This window comes from Podarcis tiliguerta (genome assembly GCF_965153285.1).
Source record: "Podarcis tiliguerta genome assembly, chromosome: 13".
NCBI classification, from domain to species: domain Eukaryota; kingdom Metazoa; phylum Chordata; class Lepidosauria; order Squamata; family Lacertidae; genus Podarcis; species Podarcis tiliguerta.
The window spans coordinates 35,031,005-35,053,678 of NC_139546.1; the positions used below are offsets into that span (position 1 = coordinate 35,031,005).

The window sequence follows — 22,674 nt, forward strand, 5'->3', positions numbered from 1 at the left end:
GAAGGGACCTCCAGAACGAATTAAGTTCTTAACCTGAGGTACCACTGTAGTTTATATTCCTGCATTGCAGGGGGTTGGAATAAATGACCCACGGGATCCCTTCAACTCTACAATTCCATGATTCTATGATTGGGAAAGGCAGGCCGAGAGGTAGTGCAGATGGCTGGCACAAATTACAGCAAAGTTGAAATTTCTCAAAATATGTTTTCCTGATATTCCCCCCTCCCTTCTCATTGTTTCATGATGGCTGTCCTCCCAACCACCACCACGTGCCGGAACGATGCTAGTCTGGGGCATTGTGGAAGGTGCTAATGGCTGCCATCTTGTCCACAAATTCTCCGCCACCACTTGTGACAAACAGAAGGCATTCTTCCCCAACCTGCTGCCCTCTGGATTTTGGGGGGGCTACAAGTTCTAACAGGCTGGTGGGCCTAAGAGGAGTTGTAGACAAAAGACCTGTAGGGTGTGCCAGGTTGTGGAAGGATGACTGGGGGGCCGGGGGAGAAAGAAGCTGTGCTACTGCCAATGCTAAAGGTAATCTCCCCGCTCATGATCTCTCTCTTCTCGCAGGAGAAACACCCCAACTCTGCTGTTCACAAATGGGGTAGAGGATTCAAGAGATCACCTGAGCACAGTTCTAGGGAAGGAAATGGGAAAAGCACAAAGCTGTGTGTGGACCTTAGAGAAGGCTGACTAAGGGATATTCTTAGAGGTAAGCAGAATTCCTGGCAGACCGTTTTTGAGAAGGTTAGAAACACAGGATGCTGCCATCTGCTGAGTCAGTTCATTGGCGCATCTAGTTCAAACATTGCCTATCCCAGGGTAGCCAGCAATGATGGACTCCAGATGTTGGATATCAACTCCCACCCGTCCCAGCCAGCATGGCCAAAGTTCAGGGATGATAAGAGTTGTAGGCCAGAACATCTGGAGGGCATCATGTTGGCTACTCTTGATCTAATACTGAAAATTGAGGTCTCTCTCTCTCTGGTTTCTGGCTGGGCTGTTTCCCAGCCCAACCTGGCAAAGCAAGGAACTGAATGTAGCATTTTCTGCATATGCTTTGCAATCCCTTGCCCAAACATTATGGACATGGGGGTTGAAGTCAAGTTTTCCCCACCACACCTAACTCTGAGATTTTTATTTGTATTGAGAGAATATACTTTGACGCCCCACACGATCAGGACGACTGTTTCTCATAATAAGAACAAAAGAATTGTTGTACTGTCACCTGGTAGCAATTTTTTTTAAGGCCCTATAAGTCAAATTCAATTAAATCTTGGATATTTTAAATAGAAAATAGGTATTTCCTGTTGGCATCCATCTGCCTTGAGAGACAATGGAGTATGAAGTCAAACCGCTGTGTTAGGAGCAGTAAAGTGACCTCCCTGCGGTGCCATGAGTATCCTGGGCTGCCCAGAGACACGACCCCTCTCTTGGCCTCACTGATGAGGTCTGAAGGAAAGCAGAGCAATACGTCTGGCACCAGCTTGGCTGCAGAAGTTGCTGGAAGGAGGCGTACAAGGCGCCATCCAACTGTCTTAGGGACTTCGCTCCGGATTTGTGTAGGGTTTGCTCCTTAGTCTTTTCTTCTCCCAGAGATAGTCCACAAGGCAGCAGAGGTTTAGGAGCTACCTTCCCCAGTTGACAAGCCTCACCTGCCCCTCTCTTCCCTCTACGGCACATGTAGAAACCGCCTTATTGACCATCGGACTAAAAATTGGTCTCATCCACTCAATCCGCCAGAGACTATCTTTGCATGCAAGTATTTCTAATATACGTAATAAGTATTAAAATAAAACTGAAAAATTTTCAGGGTGATAAATGGATGTCTTCGAAGAGCCACTGGATGCAGTTGGACGCCCTTTGACCCCAGTCAGCACAACCAGTGGTCAGGAAAGTCACAGGTTCTCCATCTCATCTAAAGATTCCTTTATAAAGATGGACGCCACGGAATCCCTCACTGCTGCTGTCTGGAAGTCCCCAGCAATCTTAGTCGGTCACTGATCCTGCCCAGAAAAGGAGTTGTTCATTGCTTTGGAGCATAGCTTCAAATGCATTTCAAGCCAGGAAAGTTGCATCAGGTTTGCATATTTTTATTTACATACTTTTTATATAATTAGCACGTTTCCCCAATGAACGTCAAGCTCTCCAGTGGTGTGGCTATGCTGTACTTCCATCATGTGCCCTCCACCCTGAGGGCAAGCAGCAGTTTGGAAAAATAAATCAGATTTTTAAAAGTGCAAGTGCACATTAATAATAACACGAACACAACGACAGAGTAAATTTCTCTCTAGCAGCGTATATATGTTCCCACGGCACCAAATTTGCCTAGCCAGAATAGCCTGGAGCTCCTTAAATGTGAAAAGCCCTTCACTGTCATGATATGGTTTGCAAAAGCAATAGGTCCTCGGACTTGTAGTCTATGCAACCACGAGGGCTGGAAGACTACATTAAGATTCTTGTAGAAGTCCATATAAAGTAAAGGTAAAAGGTAAAGGACCCCTGGACAGTTAAGTCCAGTCAAAGGCGACTACGGGGTTGCGGCGCTCATCTCGCTTTCAGGCCGAGGGAACCGGTGTTTGTCCACTGCTTTCCGGGTCATGTGGCCAGCAGGACTAAACCGCTTTTGGTGCAATTTATCTACTTGCACTGGTGTGCTTTCGAACGGTAAGTTTGTAGGAGCTGGGACAGAGCACCAGGAGCTCACCCTGTCCAGGGATTTGAACCGCCGACCTTCTGATCGGCAAGCCCAAGAGGCTCTGTGGTAGTTGCATGATGATGGTAGGCCACGCCCTACCCAGCTCCTTTTCCTTCCCTTCCAATTACCGCATTGGACCAGAAACTTCCAATTACTGCATTGGGCCAGAAACAATTTGGTATTTTATAATGCTTAATATTCTAATGCAGGTGTGGGGAAACCCCCCAGATGTTGTTGAACTACAACTCCCATCAGCCCCAGCTTGTACTTTATGGAAACTGTCAAAATTAGGCTACGGCAGGTGGTGGTGGCAGGTAATAACTATAAAAAAAAATGCAGCCTATTCTTTACAAAACATTAACGGCAGCCAATGTTAAATTAATACAAATATCCTTTCAAATAAATATTCCCTTTAATAGTAGATTATTTTTTTTGGGGGGGGGGGAACAGCTTTGAGCTATTTGGCCAAAATTTCTTCAACATGTTAATTTTAAAAGACACACATCAAGGGTAAACCATTTGAGCAGAGCTGCTTGCAAAGGGACACTTAAAACAGAGGAAGTTTGAATGGAAACAGTTCTAAAGCTGTCGAAATCATTGTGTTCTTCAACAAATTCTTTAACAAGTGTGAAAACTGTCGGGGGGGGGGGGATCTGGTTATAGTATTGCCAAACTCCTCTCCTTCCAGTCCACCACAATGGAAATTCAGCATAACTCGTTTCCAAATAAATCATCAAGCTTTGACTATATATATATACATATACACAGAATAGCATATTCTCTTGCACAAGACTCCTTGAATGTAGCTGATCTGATTCAATTCCCCCCCCCCCCAAAAAAAAGATACAACTAGAGATGAAAGGGCCAAGTTGTTAAAACCTGGCAAAACTTTTATGTACACAATGAAAGTGGGGGAAATGACGTTTTCCAAATACAGTTTGTGAAGGGTAACTTGGTTTGCCTCAAATAGAGACTGCCATCTGGTGACAGGAGGTGGTAGTGCCCAATGTCAGCTTACATTAACTCCATGGAATGAAAGTGTGAGTTTGTCAGTGGGAAAAATCCTTTAAGGGTGAAGGAATGATCTTGTAGAAAAGCTTGTTCCATAGCTTCCCATGTCTCTCCTGACGGAGGAATAATTCCTGAGATACTTAATACATTTCAGCCGAGCTATTCTCTTATTCAAGTAAAGATAGATGGATAAATCCTGGCAACAGAAGATTTCTTGCTGGAAAATACTCATGAGTTGCCAACTCACCCTGATGGAAAGTGGAGACAAAGGTTTTGACTACAACCACTATGATGCAGTGTGTAAAAATGCAGATTTATAGCTGCAAGGATAATGATGCAGTGCAACTGCAAGACAAATAATGCATACGGCAATATCCAGGCCTAGATTTAACTGAAAAATTTGGGGATGGGTGGAGAAAGAGATAGCAAATAGGAATGCATAGAAATGGAAGAACGGTTGATTTGATGAGTGGAATTTCCATGGAGATCTGTTGCAAAGCTTGTAAAATTTAATTAATGATAATAATAATTCAATCCAGTTTTCCTAGTGAGCCAGACCTAGGTCCATTACCTTCTGTAAAAGGTAAAAAACATTATTTCATTTTGTACGAAAGGAGATAAAATGAATGCAGCATGAATGTTCTCTGTTATAATGAGGAAGAGTTGCTGCTATTCCATTTCCCCCCGCATTTGGGGAGGGAAGGCGTGTGGGCTGGGTGAATTGTAGAATTGGAAGGGACCACAAGGGTCATCTAGTCCAACCCCCTGCAGTACAGAAATCTTTTGCCCAACATGGGGCTCGAACTCACAATCCTAAAACTAAGAGTCTCATGTTCTACTGAGAGAAGAGAGGTTTCTTCTGATGACTATTTCAAAAGGGAGTTGGAGAGAAAATCTGGGATATGATTTGAAGGCGGTAATTTGCTTTACAGGAACATATGCTCAGCAACAACAAGTTTAGCTCAAAACAAACGCTGCTGTAGAATGCAGATCTTGGGTGATGTGGGGGGAGTTTGGGGTGATGGTGCGGCTTCAGAGCCCGTTACCATGCAGTTCCTCAATGCTTCAACAGGGGGCACTCCCACAGCAAACGGGGCGATCTCCCAGCTACGGATTCAAACCCTCCAGTTTCCTTTTCTGTTTCGCCATCACAGCCTCTAGCTCTGATACTTTCCCAGAATCCTGGAAGAAAATAATGAAAATGAAGAATGGATATAATATTGTTCTGGCTTCAAGAATGCCCCAACTTTCCCCAGTCCCGCCGTGGTTGCATTTAATTCTCAGAAAATTGTAGTGTCATAGAAAACTACAGTGGTACCTTGGGTTAAGTACTTAATTCGTTCCAGAGGTCTGTTCTTAACCTGAAACTGTTCTTAACCTGAAGCACCACTTTAGCTAATGGGGCCTCCTGCTGCTGCTGCGCCGCCGGAGCACGATTTCTGTTCTCATCCTGAAGCAAAGTTCTTAACCTGAAGCACTATTTCTGGGTTAGCGGAGTCTGTAACCTGAAGTGTATGTAACCTGAAGTGTATGTAACCCGAGGTACCACTGTAGTTTGCGGTTTCCTGGACCCCAGGAGCCTTCCTTGGTGTGTGTTTTTGCTAAAGCCCAGTAGACTGCTTCCTGCTCAGGGATATAAGAAGCCTTGACTTGCATCACCCCCCCTCCCAACCCTTAGGAGAAGCTTCAGGGCTCCTTGTACCTCCAGTAGGGCTCTCTGGACTGTGACCTGGCTGTAGACTCGAACTCCTTCCTCTGGGCTGACAGCTCTGAACTCATCCTTCTTCAGGGAGAAAAGCTGAGCTCCGTTTAGGACCCCCAGGGCACTTACTGTCCTGTGAGGAGGAAGAAAGAGTGAGTTATGGGGGGTGGGTTATGGGAGGGAAAGGGAATTTCTGCTATTTACTCTCATAAAATCTTAAACAGGAAACAAGCAGGAAACATATGTTGCCTGGATACACACCATACATTTAAAGCACATCCCTGCCCTCCAAGAATCCTGACAAGTGTAGCTTGCTAAGGGTGCCAGCAATTGTAGTTCTGTGAGGGGTTAACAAAAGTTCCAGGATTACTGCAATTGTATGGTATGTACATACAACTAAGTCGCACCGCTACAGGTCTTAAGCTGTGGGATGGAATATCCATGCAGATGAAGAGCAGAATGTCTAAAACATCAATTAAAATATCCACGGTAGACAAACAGTGACCCATCGGGGAGTATGGCATCTCATGGACCCCCAAAAACTGGTGTTGGGTTAATGAGGGAGTCACCACAGCCAATCAGAAACCTTAACCAGGAGCACAGAAAAAGGAACCACAGCTAACAACTGGGCAACGGCAAACCCTTAAGAAGCTAAGGGCTATTGAGCTATTCAGGAAAGTGGAAGCTGCTTCAGATATAGGCCAGTAAAGAAGGTGCTTATAAAACAGGCCAACTAGGAAAACTGGGTAGGTTAAGTTGACACATGCAGGCCTCACGATTGGCGAATGTGCAACATGAATCTGAAGAAGGTAATTGCAGACAGGGAAGGCAGGAAGCTGCTTTGGTAGATACCAAGGAATACGTTTAGACTTTCATGGCCAACCTACATATCTTCTCAGAGGGAAACAGAGGCCAACTCACAGTGGGCTGAATCCTTTGGCTTCCAGCCAGGTCCGAACTTGAGCAGGGTCTGAATCGTATCCTAAAGGCAGGTTGGTGTCTGCAGCCCGCTGGATGTGAAGGTTCCTGCCATGGCTAGTTGTCCCATTGGCCAGCCTCAGGGCGAGCTCCTCGTTCACCGTGTTGAAGCGCTCTGCCGGGGCAGGAAGTGATGTCACACATGGCGCAATTGCAAACGTTTGGACGGGTAAAGGTAAAGGGACCCCTGACCATTAGGTGCAGTTGTGGCCGACTCTGGGGTTGCGGCGCTCATCTCAGTTTATTGGCCGAGGGAGCCGGCGTACAACTTCCAAGTCATGTGGCCAGCAGGACTAAGCCACTTCTGGCGAACCAGAGCAGCGCACGGAAACGCTGATTACCTTCCCGCCAGAGCGGTACCTATTTATCTACTTGCACTTTGACATGCTTTTGAACTGCTAGGTTGGCAGGAGCAGGGACCAAGCAACGGGAGCTCACCCATCGTAGGGATTCGAACCGCTGACCTTCTGATTGGCAAGTCCTAGGCTCTGTGGTTTAACTCACAGCGCCACCCGTGTCCCTCTTGGATGGGTAGGCAGACCAATTAACCCTACTTCCCACAATCAGATACAACAGACTCCAATCGCTATATGCGCAGTTCAGAAATTCTCCCACGGAACCCTGTGTCATGCCATGCGAGGACAGTTGTAGAACAGCCTTCAGATAGCAAAAAGCCAGTCCGCCACACCTCAAACTGCACATTTCAGTCTAAATCCTTCATCCATGTGACTCTATTCCAGTTCTCGCGTAAGTGGAGTGTTTTGCATCCTTATACTGTGCTTCTGGGAGGGAAGGACGACTCTTTATACCTTTCAAGCTCGAAAAAACCTCATGTGAAAAATGCTAAGTGACGCTGACAGCTTGTCTGACAGGAACCAAAAGGAGATCCCTTTGTCACGGACAGGGTGGACGGAAAGGAATGGGGAGAGGAATCAGCTGGGAAACCACCAAGGGAACAAAGCTCAGAGCCCGGGGAACGTTGGTGGGACAACCATGAGCAGTTTTGGCGTGCTTTTGGCTTCAAAGGAAGCAGAACCTGAGGCCCTGGCAGCTACCAATGTTCCAGAGGCTCAGCTTCCCTTAGAGCCTGTTAGTCTCTGTTAGTCACAACCACCAATTAGTGTTCAGTTGTTTAAAATCATGTAATAGAAAGTGCTTTGCCCTAGAGCCAAGGTTTGGGTGTCCCTCAGGAAATGTGGGCTTTTTATTATGATTATTAATTCCTTTCTATACCACAAACTCATATAAATAGATATATATATGTGGTGTGAAGAATTTTAACTAAAACCAACTCTGGGCTGAGTAGCCATGTTCCCCATGTCACATAGCAACGAGGAAAGTTTCAAAAGCAGTTGGTCATGTGTTAAGAACATCAATTCCACTGGTAGCAGAAACTCCTTACATGACCCTCTTTAGCTCCAAGCCATTAAGAGAATTTGTTGCAAATAACTCTTTCCCTCCCGCTTCATAAAGGGGGTCTTAATACATTTTTAGGGATGTAGAATGACAATGCATTCAAGTATAAACTTTCCAAGTATAATGGTACCTCGGGTTACATACGCTTCAGGTTACAGACTCCGCTAACCCAGAAATATTACCTCGGGTTAACAACTTTGCTTCAGGATGAGAACAGAAATTGTGCTGCGGCGGCAGTGGGAGGCCCCATAAGCTAAAGTGGTTCTTCAGGTTAAGAACAGACCTCCAGAACAAATTAAGTTCTTAACCCGAGGTACCATTGTACAGTATAGGAGGCTTTCAATTTATCAAGTGACATCGGACCTTTCACCAACCATTCACGAAACCCACAATTTCTAAGGGAGGTGTGAGCACCTCATAGACCTCTCCCCAGTTATTTCCTCTATGCTTTCCCAACCTTAAATTTTCCGCATTTTTTTTTAAAAAGGCCTCATCAGAATTTTCGTGCAAATTTCACTTAATATACAGATTTAAAAAAAACAAATTTTATTGCCTATAATCCTTGCAGCCTGCCGTATTAGCTATTGTGTCCCCTGCTCTGTGCTGAAGTTTCTCCTACACAGCTTGAACCAAAGCTATGTTAAAATGGTGAAAAAATAGCTTATGCTTCCCAGAGCTCCCCAGTTCCACATACAAAGGCAGGCTTACCTCGCTCACTCAGGTCCATGTTAAGTGCCTCTGTGCTGGCCCAATTTCTGCCATTTGTGTACAGACTTTTGGTCTTGGGTGGCGGCTGAGGTGGACTTTTCTAAGTAGAGGCAGAGGGGAGAAGCAAATATTAACAGCTCGGCCTCCTGAAAAGCCCATCTCACAAAGACGTCAACTCACAAAGAACACGCTATGCTAATATTGCAAGTGCCAGTACATCTGCCTTCCCACTAGGGATGGAAGGATTTGACAATTTCAGTTCTCTCAGTTTCACATTTTCCCCCAGTCTTAAATTCAGTCCTTCTTATTTCTGCATCAATTTGTGAATTAAACAACCCAAAACAATTCCCATTAAAATTCTTCATTTTAGTGTGAATTTCTCCTAATAAGCACATTTTGGTTTGCACTACACCTTTTTGCAAGCAATTTCTTCTAATAGTAAGCATTTTTAGACGTCAGTTTCACCAATGTATTCATTCCTGTATACATTTTTGTCAACACTGTTTGGTTGGAGAACTGCATCGCAACATTCAGATTATGTGTGAATTTTTGCAGGACGGCTGTGTTTCAGTTCTCATATTGGTTTGGAAAGCGAACATTTGATAGGTTCACCTTCAACTGCAAACTGGAATGAATTTCTCCCTTGCTTCCCACTGCCTTCCAGACTGCCTGGGTTTTTAAGCATGTCTGAACAGTTTGGGTCCCATACATGTTCGTATGCCGTCTTGGTTTTAAAAAGTGGCCATAAGCATTAAACTGCTGGGGGGCAGGCGGTCATTTCCCGCAAATCTACATTGGCGAGAATGGATTTTAAAAGTGGCCCTCTTCCAACCTTCTAGGGAAATCTTATTTATTTATTTAAAAATACGTTTTAAAAAAATCTTCTGTACCCATTCCCTAAACCGGCCCATGTGAGTCTAACATTTCCCAAGCTTGTTCAAGATTCCATGGCCAGGGTCATTTGAGCATAAGTGTTGTGCTGTTGGATCAGACCAAAGATCCATTTAGTCCAAAATCATCTTTCCAACAGCATGTAGACATTTTTTTTCTGGGAATCAGGAAAGCATGCACGGCAGGAAGGCAACACCTATTCCCTGTTTCTGCCCAGCATCTGCTATGCAGAGGTACAAATGGGACCTGTAATAAAACGATGCTATTTGAAGTGCTCCTGTTTACTGTTCCAGCCAGCCAGTCATGTTGGATACCGTATTTTTTGCTCTGTAAGACTCACTTTTTCTCTCCTAAAAAGTAAGGGGAAATGTGTTTGCGTCTTATGGAGCGAATGCAGGCTGCGCAGCTATCCCAGAAGCCAGAACGGCAAGAGGGATTGCTGCTTTTGCTGCACAGCGATCCCTCTTGCTGTTCTGGCTTCTGAGATTCAGAATATTTTTTTTCTTGTTTTCCTCCTCCAAAAACTAGGTGCATCTTGCGGTCTGGTGCGTCTTATAGAGCGAAAAATACGGTATTTTATTAGAAAAGTGGCACATAGCTCTACAACAAATAAAAGCAAGCAACGAACAGGCAAGCTCTAATTAGTGCTCTAAGCCTCACCTTGGATATCGCTGGGCTGCTTCCGTTGACCTGAGGAGCGCTGTTGTGGTTTAGAACTGGGGCAAGGATATTATAAGGGACGTAGCCAACCTGACCGTAGTGGTTCTGAACTTTCCACCACTTCTTGCTGTCATCCAGGACCTAATGGCAAAGAAAAAGTTTTGCAGGGCAGCGGCTGAAGAAGGAGCCAAAAGGGGTTTCTTGTGTGTGTGATTCTTGTGGCTGATTAGCTGCTTTCCCTGGTCAAAGGTCAGAGGGGGCAGGGTATCTGTTGAGGCAGGTGATTAGCTGTGGGAGGAGCTTATCAGTGTTTGCAGGGCAGCGGCTGAAGAAGGAGCCAAAAGGGGTTTCTTGTGTGTGTGATTCTTGTGGCTGATTAGCTGCTTTCCCTGGTCAAAGGTCAGAGGGGGCAGGGTATCTGTTGAGGCAGGTGATTAGCTGTGGGAGGAGCTTATCAGTGTTTGCAGGGCAGCGGCGCGCGCCTATCGGCGCGTGCAGTTTGAGCCATCTTTTAGATTTAGGGGAGCTAGTCTCAAGCCCAACGACACATTCTCAAGATGGAGGGGGAGGGAACAGCTTCAGTCGCCTGCGGTTCCTGCACAATGTTTGCCATCTTGCCAAAGGTTGCAGGCAGCTTTACGTGCAGCAATTGCATGTTGATTGCCCTCCTAAAAGACAAAGTCCAGCAACTGGAGGAACGTGTAGCTACGCTCCAAAGAATTAGAGAGCTGGAGCTCTTCTTGGAAGCAACAGAGCACACCGTCTCCACCAAGGAGGAGACAGGGGACTCCCCTGAGAAGGAGGCTAGTTCACCAACACAGGAGCCCGATATGTGGAGAAACGTGACTCAAAGAAGTAGGAGGCCCAGGGTTCGCTCTGATTGTCTAGAAATACACAATCGCTTTGAGGTCCTCTCCCCTATCATGGAAGACGAAGACCAGACTCCATTTGAAGATCTCTCCCTCATTACAGTCGATCACGTATATGAAGATGAGCAGCAAAGTCAGTCCTCAGGGAATGTGCAGGCGACCTTGGAACGGACCGCTCACGGAAGAACCCTGACCAAACCTAAGAGAAGGCGTGTAGTGGTGATAGGGGATTCCTTACTGAGGGGAACAGAAGCAGTGATCTGTGGGCCTGACAAGATGTCTCGGGAAGTGTGCTGTCTCCCCGGGGCTAAGATCCAAGATGTAACTGAACGACTGCAAGGAATCATAAAACCCACTGACAAATACCCCTTCCTCTTGGTTCATGTGGGAACCAATGACACTGCAAGCAATAGCCCCCAGAAGATCAAAAGAGACTACGAGGCTCTGGGCAGGAAATTGAAGCAATTAAATGCACAAATCGTCATCTCATCTGTCCTCCCAGTTGAACGACGTGGCCCAGGGAGAGAGAGGAAAATAGTGGAAGTAAACAGCTGGCTTCGCAAATGGTGTAAACAGGAACGGTTTGGATTCTTAGATCACGGACTGCAGTTTCTTGAGGATGGACTTCTGGCAAGCGATGGGCTGCACCTCACAACGGTTGGGAGGAATGTTTTTGCCAAAAAACTAAGAAACCTCATCAGGAGGGCTTTAAACTGACTAATGCGGGGGAGGGAGACAGTGCTCCTGAAGGTAGGAGTCTATTAATTGATGAAGATGATCATCCAAATGTCATAGACCAAATGGAGCAAACAGCAAGCAGACCTAGTGGTGGGAGGAAAAAATCCTTAAATAAGAGACACGGGGGAATGACTAATGGACTTCAATGTCTGTACACTAATGCACAAAGCATGGGAAATAAACAAGATGAGCTTGAGCTCTTGGTACAGCAAACTAAATATGACATAATAGGCATCACTGAAACCTGGTGGGATAAGTCCCACGATTGGAATGTAAAAATGGAGGGATACAATCTATTTCAGAGAAACAGACCAGACAAGAAAGGAGGAGGAGTGGCGCTATATGTCAGGGATGTGTATACCTGTGAAGAGATCCAAGATTTAGAACCTCAAAGCCAAAGTGAGAGCATTTGGGTCAAAATTAAGGGAGAGAAGAATAATAGTGACCTCATTGTGGGAGTTTACTATAGATCCCCAAGCCAAACGGAGGACATAGATGATGCCTTCCTGGAACAGATGGCCAAGCATGCAAAAGGAAGGGAGATAGTAGTAATGGGGGACTTCAATTACCCAGATATTTGTTGGATGTCAAACTCAGCCAAGAGCATAAGGTCAAACAGATTCCTCACTGGCCTTGCAGACAACTTCATTGTCCAGAAAGTGGGAGAAGCAACAAGAGGAACAGCCATTTTAGATCTGGTCCTAACCAATGTCGATGACCTGGTTAATGGGGTAGAAGTGGAAGGATCATTAGGCGCAAGTGATCATGCTCTTCTGAAGTTTACTATACAACGGAAAGGAGCAGCCAAGCAGACTAGGACTCAATTTCTTGACTTTAAGAAAGCCGACTTCATAAAACTTAGGGAAGTGCTGGGTGAGATCCCATGGACAGTAATACTAAAAGGAAAGGGAGTTCATGATGGCTGGGAGTTTGTTAAGAGGGAGATAGTAAAAGCACAACTTCAGGCAATACCAATGAGACGGAAACATGGAAGGTGCCTAAAGAAGCCAGGGTGGCTATCTAAAGAACTTTTAACTGAGTTAAGATTAAAAAAGGATGTGTACAAAAAATGGAAAAGGGGGGAAACCACCAAAGAGGAATTCAAACAAATAGCCAGCACGTGTAGACACAAAGTCAGAAAAGCTAAAGCACAGAATGAACTCAGGCTTGCTAGAGAGGTTAAAAGCAACAAAAAAGGCTTCTATGGGTATGTTCGTAGCAAAAGGAAGAACAAAGATACAGTGGGGTCACTCAGAGGAGAAGATGGTGAAATGCAAACAGGGGACACAGAAAGGGCTGAACTCCTCAATGCCTTCTTTGCCTCAGTCTTCTCCGATAAAGAAAACAATGCCCGACCTGAAGAATTTGGAGGAAATGATTCAGCAGAGGAAACACAGCCCAGAATAACTAAGGAGATAGTACAAGAATACTTGGCTAGTTTAGATGTATTCAAGTCTCCAGGGCCAGATGAACTGCATCCAAGAGTATTAAAAGAACTGGCAGATGTGATCTCAGAACCACTGGCAGTCATCTTTGAGAATTCCTGGAGAACAGGCGAAGTCCCGGCAGACTGGAGGAGGGCAAATGTTGTCCCTATTTTCAAAAAGGGGAAAAGAGAGGACCCAAATAATTACCGCCCAGTCAGTCTAACATCAATACCAGGGAAGATTCTGGAGCAGATCATTAAGCAAACAATCTGTGAGCACCTAGAAAGGAATGCTGTGATCACCAATAGTCAGCATGGATTTCTGAAAAATAAGTCATGTCAGACTAACCTGATCTCATTTTTTGACAGAATTACAAGCCTGGTAGATGAAGGGAACGCAGTGGATGTAGTCTACCTTGATTTCAGCAAGGCATTTGACAAGGTGCCCCATGATATTCTTGTAAAGAAGCTGGTAAAATGCGGTCTTGACTATGCTACCACTCAGTGGATTTGTAACTGGCTGACTGACCGGACCCAAAGGGTGCTCATCAATGGTTCCTCTTCATCCTGGAGAAGAGTGACTAGTGGGGTGCCACAGGGTTCTGTCTTGGGCCCGGTCTTATTCAACATCTTTATCAACTACTTGGATGATGGACTCAAGGGCATCCTGATCAAATTTGCAGATGACACCAAACTGGGAGGGGTGGCTAACACCCCAGAAGACAGGATCACACTTCAAAACGACCTTGACAGATTAGAGAACTGGGCCAAAACAAACAAGATGAATTTTAACAGGGAGAAATGTAAAGTATTGCACTTGGGCAAAAAAAATGAGAGGCACAAATACAAGATGGGTGACACCTGGCTTGAGAGCAGTACATGTGAAAAGGATCTAGGAGTCTTGGTTGACCACAAACTTAACATGAGCCAACAGTGTGACGCGGCAGCTAAAAAAGCCAATGCAATTCTGGGCTGCATCAATAGGAGTATAGCATCTAGATCAAGGGAAGTTATAGTGCCACTGTATTCTGCTCTGGTCAGACCTCACCTGGAGTACTGTGTCCAGTTCTGGGCACCACAGTTCAAGAAGGACACTGACAAACTAGAACGTGTACAGAGGAGGGCAACCAAAATGGTCAAAGGCCTGGAAACAATGCCTTATGAGGATCGGCTAAGGGAGCTGGGCATGTTTAGCCTGGAGAAGAGGAGGTTAAGGGGTGATATGATAGCCATGTTCAAATATATAAAAGGATGTCACATAGAGGAGGGAGAAAGCTTGTTTTCTGCTGCTCCAGAGAAGCGGACACGGAGCAATGGATACAAACTACAAGAAAGAAGATTCCACCTAAACATTAGGAAGAACTTCCTGACAGTAAGAGCTGTTCGACAGTGGAATTTGCTGCCAAGGAGTGTGGTGGAGTCTCCTTCTTTGGAGGTCTTTAAGCAGAGGCTTGACAACCATATGTCAGGAGTGCTCTGATGGTGTTTCCTGCTTGGCAGGGGGTTGGACTCGATGACCCTTGTGGTCTCTTCCAACTCTATGATTCTATGATTCTATGATTCTATGAAAAAGGAGACATGTTCCTAGCGAAGCAAAAACTTGGTTCTAGGTCTGGAACTGCCCAAGAAAGATGCTAGATTGTTTTTGTATGCCACAACTGCTGCTAGGATTTTGTTGGCCAAAAATTGGAAAGCACAAGAAGTGCCAACAGTGGAGGAACGGCAGATGAAGATGATGGACTTTTGGGAGCTGGCCGACCTGACCGGAAGAGTCCGCCACCAGAAGGAGGAGGAGCACCAGGAGGAATGGATGAAATTTAAAGTCTATTTAGCTAAATATGCTAAGATAACTTAAATAGAAACATTTGCAAGTATCAGACTGGCTTTAGATTTAAATATATGATGTTATAGAATAATAAAAGGTAAATCCCTGACCATTAGGTCCAGTCGTGACCGACTGTGGGGTTGGGGCGCTCATCTCGCTTTATTGGCCGAGGGAGCCGGTGTACAGCTTCTGGGTCATGTGGCCAGCATGACTAAGCCGCTTCTGGCGAACCAGAGCAGCACACAGAAACGCCGTTTACCTTCCCGCTGGAGCAGTACCTATTTATCTACTTGCACTTTGACGTGTTTTCGAACTGCTAGGTGGGCAGGAGCAGGGACCAAGCAATGGGAGCTCACCCCGTTGCAGGGATTTGAACCACCGACCTTCTGATCGGCAAGTCCTAATCTCTGTGGTTTAACCCACAGCGCCACCTGCATCCCTTTATAGAATAATATGTTTAAAGTTAATATGAAAGGAAAGAAAGATGTTAATTGACCAAGTAAATTTTATGAGAAATTAGTTTTGGAAAACTGTTACAATGATATACATTGAAACCCAGCCAGGGGGATTAAAGGAAGTCACCTAACAATGTCAACAAAAGTGGAATTATTATACGGTAGTTAGGATTTATGTTTGTTTCTTTGTTTATGTTTGTTATAAATTTAGAAAACAAATAAAAAAAGATTGGGGGAAAAACACAAAAACAAAAACTTGTTTCTCAAGTTCCCTGTCAGGGGAGGTCCCGATTCCATTTCACAAACAATTCTATAAATGTTACCTAACCCACAAGGTTGTTGGTAGGCTCCCAGCCCATGCACATTTCTGTTAAGCCCTTTAGGGCTCATTCATGTCCTACAAGTGTGGTGGGAGGCGAGATCAAGACGTCTAATGTACAAGCATCCTAGGATATTCTGGCTTGGGACAGGTGACCAGGCAATAGGGTATTTCCAAATGCCCTGAGTCCCCAATGAAAGCAGCTTCCCTACAGCTGTGTCCAATCTGCAAATCACATTCCTTTCTATTCTGGCCAGATCAGGAGCGGGGTGGGGGTGGGGGTAGGGAATCTTCTGGCACTGCAAGTGTTCTGGGACATCAACTCACCTGCAACATTTCTCCATGAAGTACTGAGAGTTCGTTGTTGTTTCTGGCTGTGAAGTTGTGGGTGGAGATCACAGACTTGCTCTCTGGGTGTTTATGTCTGTCAGGAGGGAAGAAAGAGCACATGGGGTTATGGGCAGGAAGGTCCACGACTTGTGGGCTTTCTAGAATATCAGTGCGGGTTAGGGCACTTAAACAGTAAAAAAATGGCCATCCAGAAGGCTCTGTCTTGCATCAATGTGGTTGTGGAGTGCCCTCCTTTTAGAAGTTGGGCTGGCACAGATGCTATCATTTCAGTGCCAGGTCAAGACCTACTTTACCCAGACATTTCAAGAGTTTTTAATTTGCTGATCATGCAAGCCTTTCTGTGTCACATTTTTTAAAATTGTCTTTATTCGTTTGGGTGATGTGTTGTGCTGTTTATAGCTGATCGTAGTACAGTTTGTTTATTTTTAGGTTTTGTATCGTGCACTAGTTTCCATGTAGATGATGGGCAGGTTGTACATATTCCAAACGAACAACAAAACAGTTTAATTTCACTCTGTCCATTGCTGTTCCCAAAATAATCTTTCTCCTGGATTTGCATGCTTGTGGCATTTCTGTAGTTTTGTGATCTTCATTTGGTTTAAACCAAGGCAATGTTTAGTTAATTAATCAGATAGATAAACCCAACAAAAAAAATTTGACTGATTAAAAAGGTGCTCTTGATACATGGGGCAGATGTGTGTGTGTGTGTGTGTGTGTGTGTGTGTGTATATATATAGAGAGAGAGAGAGAGAGAGACCCCTGACCATTAGGTCCAGTCGTGACCGACTCAGGGGTTGCGGCGCTCATCTCGCTTTATTGGCCGAGGGAGTCATGTGGCCGGCATGACTAAGCTGCTTCTGGCGAACCAGAGCAGTGCACGGAAACGCCGTTTACCTTCCTGCCAGAGCGGTACCTATTTATCTACTTGCACTTTGACGTGCTTTCAAACTGCTAGGTTGGCAGGAGCAGGGACCGAGCAACGGGAGCTCACCCCGTCGCGGGGATTCGAACCGCCAACCTTCTGATCGGCAAGTCCTAGGCTCTGTGGTTTAACCCACGGTGCCACCCGCATCCCATATATATATATAAATGTTCTCATTTGACAGGGAAGACGAGGGGTGGGAAAAGGAACCTCTTTTAAGATGCTGCTGTGATATACATGCTTGCAGTCTAAAAACAAAGGAAGTATGCATTTTGCTCAGAACTATTGTTTCATTTATTTGCAAACCTGTAGTTTTAACCAACTAGTGTTGCTTCCACACTGAGCTCCATTTACTTTACCACCATTAGCTGATGGCAGAATTAACACCCCCCCCCTTCATTTAAGTATTACTTGATATTACTTTTCGTAAGAAATATAAGCGGAGGAAACCATAAATTAAGATCCCTTCACAGGAAACAGGAACTGAACCATTCAAAGGGAAATTCATTAGTGATGCCCTGGCTGTGCTGAACAGGAAGCAATTAATTAGAGACACAAGATGGAAGCTTTTAAAGGCACAGTAACCCTGAAAAGCCTCCACAGAACCTTTCCTGACCACACCAGATAGGCTGGCACTGTGGTCACATTTGAAGTAATGGACTTTGCCTCAAATTCAGAGGCCAGAACAATAAAAGAGAGAGGATGAGCTTTGTCAATTCTGAAACCAACGGGGGATTTGTTGATTGGGGGACAAATCCATTTTAAAACCAATTAAGATATCAATTAAAGCTTTAGTTCAAGTTGTGGGACACTTTCTTCAAGGTTACTTTGGGGTTCAGTGACATATGAGGAATGAACAAGAAACTATTAAACACAGCCTTTCTAACAAAGAGTGGTTACTGGTAAATGTTGTAAGTAAATATTGTACACTTCCTTCAATATCTCAGAAAGGCATGCAAATTTGGGCTTGGCAATATGAAAGTTCACTGAAATTTTTATCACTTGACTAATCTGCTAAAAAGGTCAGGTGATGAATCAACCGAAAGTTATTTCAACCATTCAGCCCTAGCTTTTCATCACTTTTTATCTAGTTGAATGGAGGCAATGAAGCAAATTCATGATGACAGGGGGGGGGGGGGAATGTAATACTGAAGGAAGGGCTAGATAATGCACAATGTGAGATATTGGCCCCCGCACCACCTGCCTCTTTCCTATAGTGAATGGAATTTCCTGCAGGACCAAAGCGTCTCTCGCCCCTCCATGTTGCGGTCCTCCTCCCAGTTGGATGAGGATCGCAACTGGAACCCGCTGGGATACAAAGCTTGCCAAGCGCTTCAGAACAGATGATAGGAGATGGAGAAGAAAAGGAATTAGAGCCCTTCATCCCCCCCACCACCAATCCTACCTTAGCTGGCTGCCTAGCGTCCCCCTCTTGGCTCTCTTCTGGGCGCCATCTTTCTTTAACCGCTGTCCTCTTGTTTTCATCCTGTTATATTTCCCTTCTGCACCCATCACCAGAGCATCTGGCCTTGCCTTCTGTGATACCTACATTCCTTTACACCTCCCTGTTTAACCAGCCAGCTCCTATTACGCTACCTTATCCCAGTAAACCCAAGAGCCCTTAATTCCTGGTCTGTTCCTTACATTATTCATCCCTAACAAACCCCATTTTGTTTCAAGCTAACCCAGGCAGCCTTGTTGTTCCCAAGCCCTGCTGCCCTGGCTCATTCCCCCAGCCTTTCTAGAAAACCCAGTTCTCCCAGTTCTGTCCTCCCACATTGTACACAAAGCCTGGAATGGACTTCCTTTGTGTTTATTTAGCTTCCTGCCAAGCCATGGCTATCCAGGGGCTGAAGAGATTGGCATGTTCTCTTGAGCCTGCTACTTGTGTGCTGTTCCACATCAAGTACTCCCTGTGCGCTGTGCCCAAATTACAGTGCCTGGCCATTACCAAAGTGTGCTCCCGTCTATGGCAGCATTCGTGTTAACATTAAGTGAAAACAAGTAATTCTACAGGAGGCCTATTTAGGAGGGCAATGTGCCTCAATGTCCTCCAAGCCCTCACTGAAGGGGACATCATGTTCAGCAATGTCTACCTGGGGATATAGCCAATAAGTCTACCTGGCTCTGCTCCCAACTGCTTACACCCACACTGGTGTGCAGATGCATTCTGAGAAGGAACCGTGCGGGCCTTACTTCCGTAATGTGTGCAGAAAGCCAAACTGTGTAGGATCCAGCATATTAATTCCGTGCTCTTATTGCTTCCCTGCTTGAACTCCTCAGGGGAACAACTGGGAACCATGCAGCAGCCTAGGTCCAGCATGATTGTCCTCCCCCTGTGGACTACAACTCCCATCATCCTTGACCACTGGCCATGCTGGCTGGGGTTGATGGGAGTTGGAGTCCAACAACAGCTGGAGGGCAAAAAAGTTGGCTACTCCTCCAGCAGCCACTTAATGGGTGGAAAGGTAGCAACCCTATAATTACTCCCAGCATTATTAATCATCCTCCATATTTCTTAGAGTGAAACTTCGCAAGGGCTGGAAGGTGACATGGAGTGGAAATGTGGTGACACTGGGCTTAATCCGGGGTGTGTGTGTTTGACAGGAGCTCCTCTGTACATAGAACATGTTGTACGATCTGGTGTATGTGACTAGGACCTGTTCATGCCATCTGTCCAGTGCTGAAAGGGGAGGGCACAGGCAAGCAGAAATGTATGCGTAGATGAACGCATGTGTCTTCAATCCAGCCACATGGCACTTAAAGAGTCTGGGTACATGTTACACTCCCTGCATTAGGGGAATCCCAATGAATGAGAACTCTGCCTATGGTGACTTCTGAAGGGCTTGCCATCAACAGGCAAAGGGAGCTGGAAGGGACAGGAATTGCACACACAGAGTGAAGGAGAAGCTGCCAGCTGTCCCTTTCATAGAACCATAGAGTTAAAAGGGAGCACAATGGTTATCTAGTCCAACCCCCTGAAATGCAGGCTTCTATTTGCCCAACACGGGGATCAAACCCACGACCCAGACATTAAGAGCCTCTGGCTCTAATGACTGAATTCTCTCTCTCTCTCTCTCTATTCAGCTGCTATTTTCCCCTCCCAATTGGTAGGGGAAAGAAACAGAGAAAATCAGCTGCCAAGAGGAGTGTTAGTCAGACAGAGGCTACCAGTGCTTCCTCCTTTACTGCATGTGTCCAATTGTGGGATTCTATTATGTAGTGAACGTAACGTGAAGCCAAGGCTTTAGCCAAGAATTCACTGCACTTTTGCAGAAGTGCAATTCCCAGTCTTCTTTTTGGGAAGACATTGCTCGGGACTCAAAGTTGTTTACGCTTTTTAATGTAAGTGTTGCCTGGCTCCTTTTCTGAAGGGTTTTCCAGGAAGTGGAGACCTTGGATCTCAACACTTTATTGGAACCTTTTCGTGACTTCTCTATGCAAACAACATCACATCATAAATACTTGTGGAAAATCCACCCTAAGTAATAAAAAGGGGAGAGGTCACTAGCCTAGATTATTTCAGTGACCCGTTGGGACCTTAGTCTATCTTTGTCTTGCCTGAAATCCAGAATTTCTGGTTCAGCTAAAAAAAGAGGCATCTGGTTTTAATTTATTTCAAGAAGTATGAGGGAACCCACTCCCTCCCTGACACAGTATGCATCAGAGAACAGTCATTTCCTCGTTTTTGGGCAGTATGTGCACACACACCCCAACACTTATGCGGCCAGAAGTGTTTTTCCACCCCCATTGTACATGTTTACTTTAATTCAAGATATTTGTTGTTGCTCCATCTCCCTTTGTTAAATTGGTTATATTTCAATCTTGTGGATCTCAAGTGAATCATTATGGGCATATCTATACTTAATATGTTTGAAGAAAGTTCAATAGTCATTCTATGACTGAGAGGTGGTTCCTGGGGTGAGGGAGCTAGAGACCACTCACAGTTCTTACCATCCTCATCAAAATGTAATTCTCATGTTTATTGGGGTGTGTGTGTGTGTGTGTGTGTGCGCTATAGCTGGAAAGCTATAGAACTGAATTACCCCAAATCCCAGGGTGGTCGTAAGGACAAATCTATCTATCTATCTATCATCTATCTATCATCTATCTATCTATCTATCTATCTATCTATCTATCTATCTATCATCTATCTATATCTATCTATCTATCTATCTATCTATCTATCTATCTATCTATCATCGGCAGCCGCCGAGACCATATAACACCGGTCTTGAAAGACCTACATTGGCTCCCAGTACGTTTCCGAGACAATTCAAAGTGTTGGTGCTGACCTTTAAAGCCCTAAACGGCCTCGGTCCAGCATACCTGAAGGAGCGTCTCCACCACCATCGTTCTGCCCGGACGCTGAGGTCCAGCAAAGCTACAGGGAACCAGGCAGAGGGCCTTCTCGGTAGTGGCGCCTGCCCTGTGGAACGCCCTCCCACGAGATGTCAAAGCTATAAAAACTACCTGACATTCAGAAGACATCTTAAGGCAGCCCTGTTCAGGGAAGTTTTTAACGTGTGATATTTTAGTGTATTTTTGGTTTCTATGGAAGCCGCCCAGAGGGAGGCCCAGCCAGATGAGCAGGGTATAAATAATAAATTATTATTATTATTATATCTAACTGCTATACTACTGGTTAAAGATCAATTAATGAGTTTGCAGCTGAGGTGCCAGAACATTTTGTTTCAGTCTACCACTATCCTTGTTCTTGGCAAGTATTAGGACTCACTGGACAGTTAGGGAGCAGAGGATTAAACTAAGCATGGGAGTTGGTATAATGACCAACAAGGCCTGTATGTTTTCTCAGAAACCTTTTTCTTGGCCACACTGGATCTGAATTTACTCTTCACCGATTTATTAATCTCGTGTCAGTTTGTTTTTTAAAGTACTTCTCCCATCAGTGAAGAAGACTAGGAACATTTTTTTTAAGCAGATAAAATTATAAAAGTTTTAATAAGCTGGATTCTTTGGCAGCTGCTAACATTTTGCATTCAAAATTCGTTGATGTGACAGTGGCTAGGCAGGTCCTTAGCCACAATTGCAAACAGGTTCCGATTTGGGGAGGTAATTTTAAGTCCCCACTCAACGTTAAATGGCTGCTGATCACCGACCTGAAGCTCCCTTACCTCCCACTTACCCTAACAGCCACCTGCAATTTATACAGAACACCACCCTCACCTAGCGAAGCCCCCAGTCATTCCCACCACCACCAGTTTACTAGTCCTATCACTGACTTCCCTGCTCACCACCGGACCCAGCTTCACCCAATGCAGAGAGACAGCGAGAACAGCAGAAAGAGAGAGAGAAACAGAAAAGAACAACATAGAATTTATCTAAATTTCCCGTGATCAAATGGCTCACAAATTTTCCCAGCTGAGAAGACCTTCAAGAACCCTCTGCCTAAAAGGCATATTACGCTGAGAAGCAGCCCTTCATCATGACAACGGCCAAGGCCATTCCAATCCCAGCCCTTGCACGCTCTCTCTCTCTCTCTCTCTCTCCACGCACGCACACACTTCTTTCAAGTTCCCCCACCCTTAGGGTCCAGCAAAGGCTCTGGAGGTCTGTGAAGCTGTGATTTAATTGGTGCCTGGATGAGAGCCCAGCACGAAAGGGTTTTGTGCAGCATGGTTGGGAAAGGCCTGTGACTCCGGAGAGCTTTTGTCACTCACAGGAGAGGCAACACAAAGGCCAGT

The 22,674-nt window shown here is 45.2% G+C and overlaps 1 protein-coding gene and 1 long non-coding RNA gene across 2 annotated transcripts in view; one reads left to right on the top strand and one right to left on the bottom strand.

The window, feature by feature from the left end:
* On the top strand, window positions 1–2,630 carry LOC310663633. Its single transcript, XR_014504551.1, has 2 exons — window positions 1–712; window positions 1,814–2,630. It is a non-coding gene; the product is annotated as an uncharacterized lncRNA (long non-coding RNA).
* EPS8L1 (EPS8 signaling adaptor L1) overlaps window positions 2,078–22,674 on the bottom strand; it is a 41,426-nt gene continuing 20,829 nt past the window's right edge. Inside the window, exons 16-21 of the mRNA XM_083411598.1 lie at window positions 16,024–16,120; window positions 10,065–10,205; window positions 8,514–8,613; window positions 6,333–6,504; window positions 5,412–5,544; window positions 2,078–4,891 (exon numbers count right to left, since the gene is read on the bottom strand). Coding sequence (XP_083267724.1) covers window positions 4,817–4,891; window positions 5,412–5,544; window positions 6,333–6,504; window positions 8,514–8,613; window positions 10,065–10,205; window positions 16,024–16,120 — 718 coding nt within the window. The 3' untranslated portion in view covers window positions 2,078–4,816. The remainder of the gene's footprint in view (window positions 4,892–5,411; window positions 5,545–6,332; window positions 6,505–8,513; window positions 8,614–10,064; window positions 10,206–16,023; window positions 16,121–22,674) is intronic.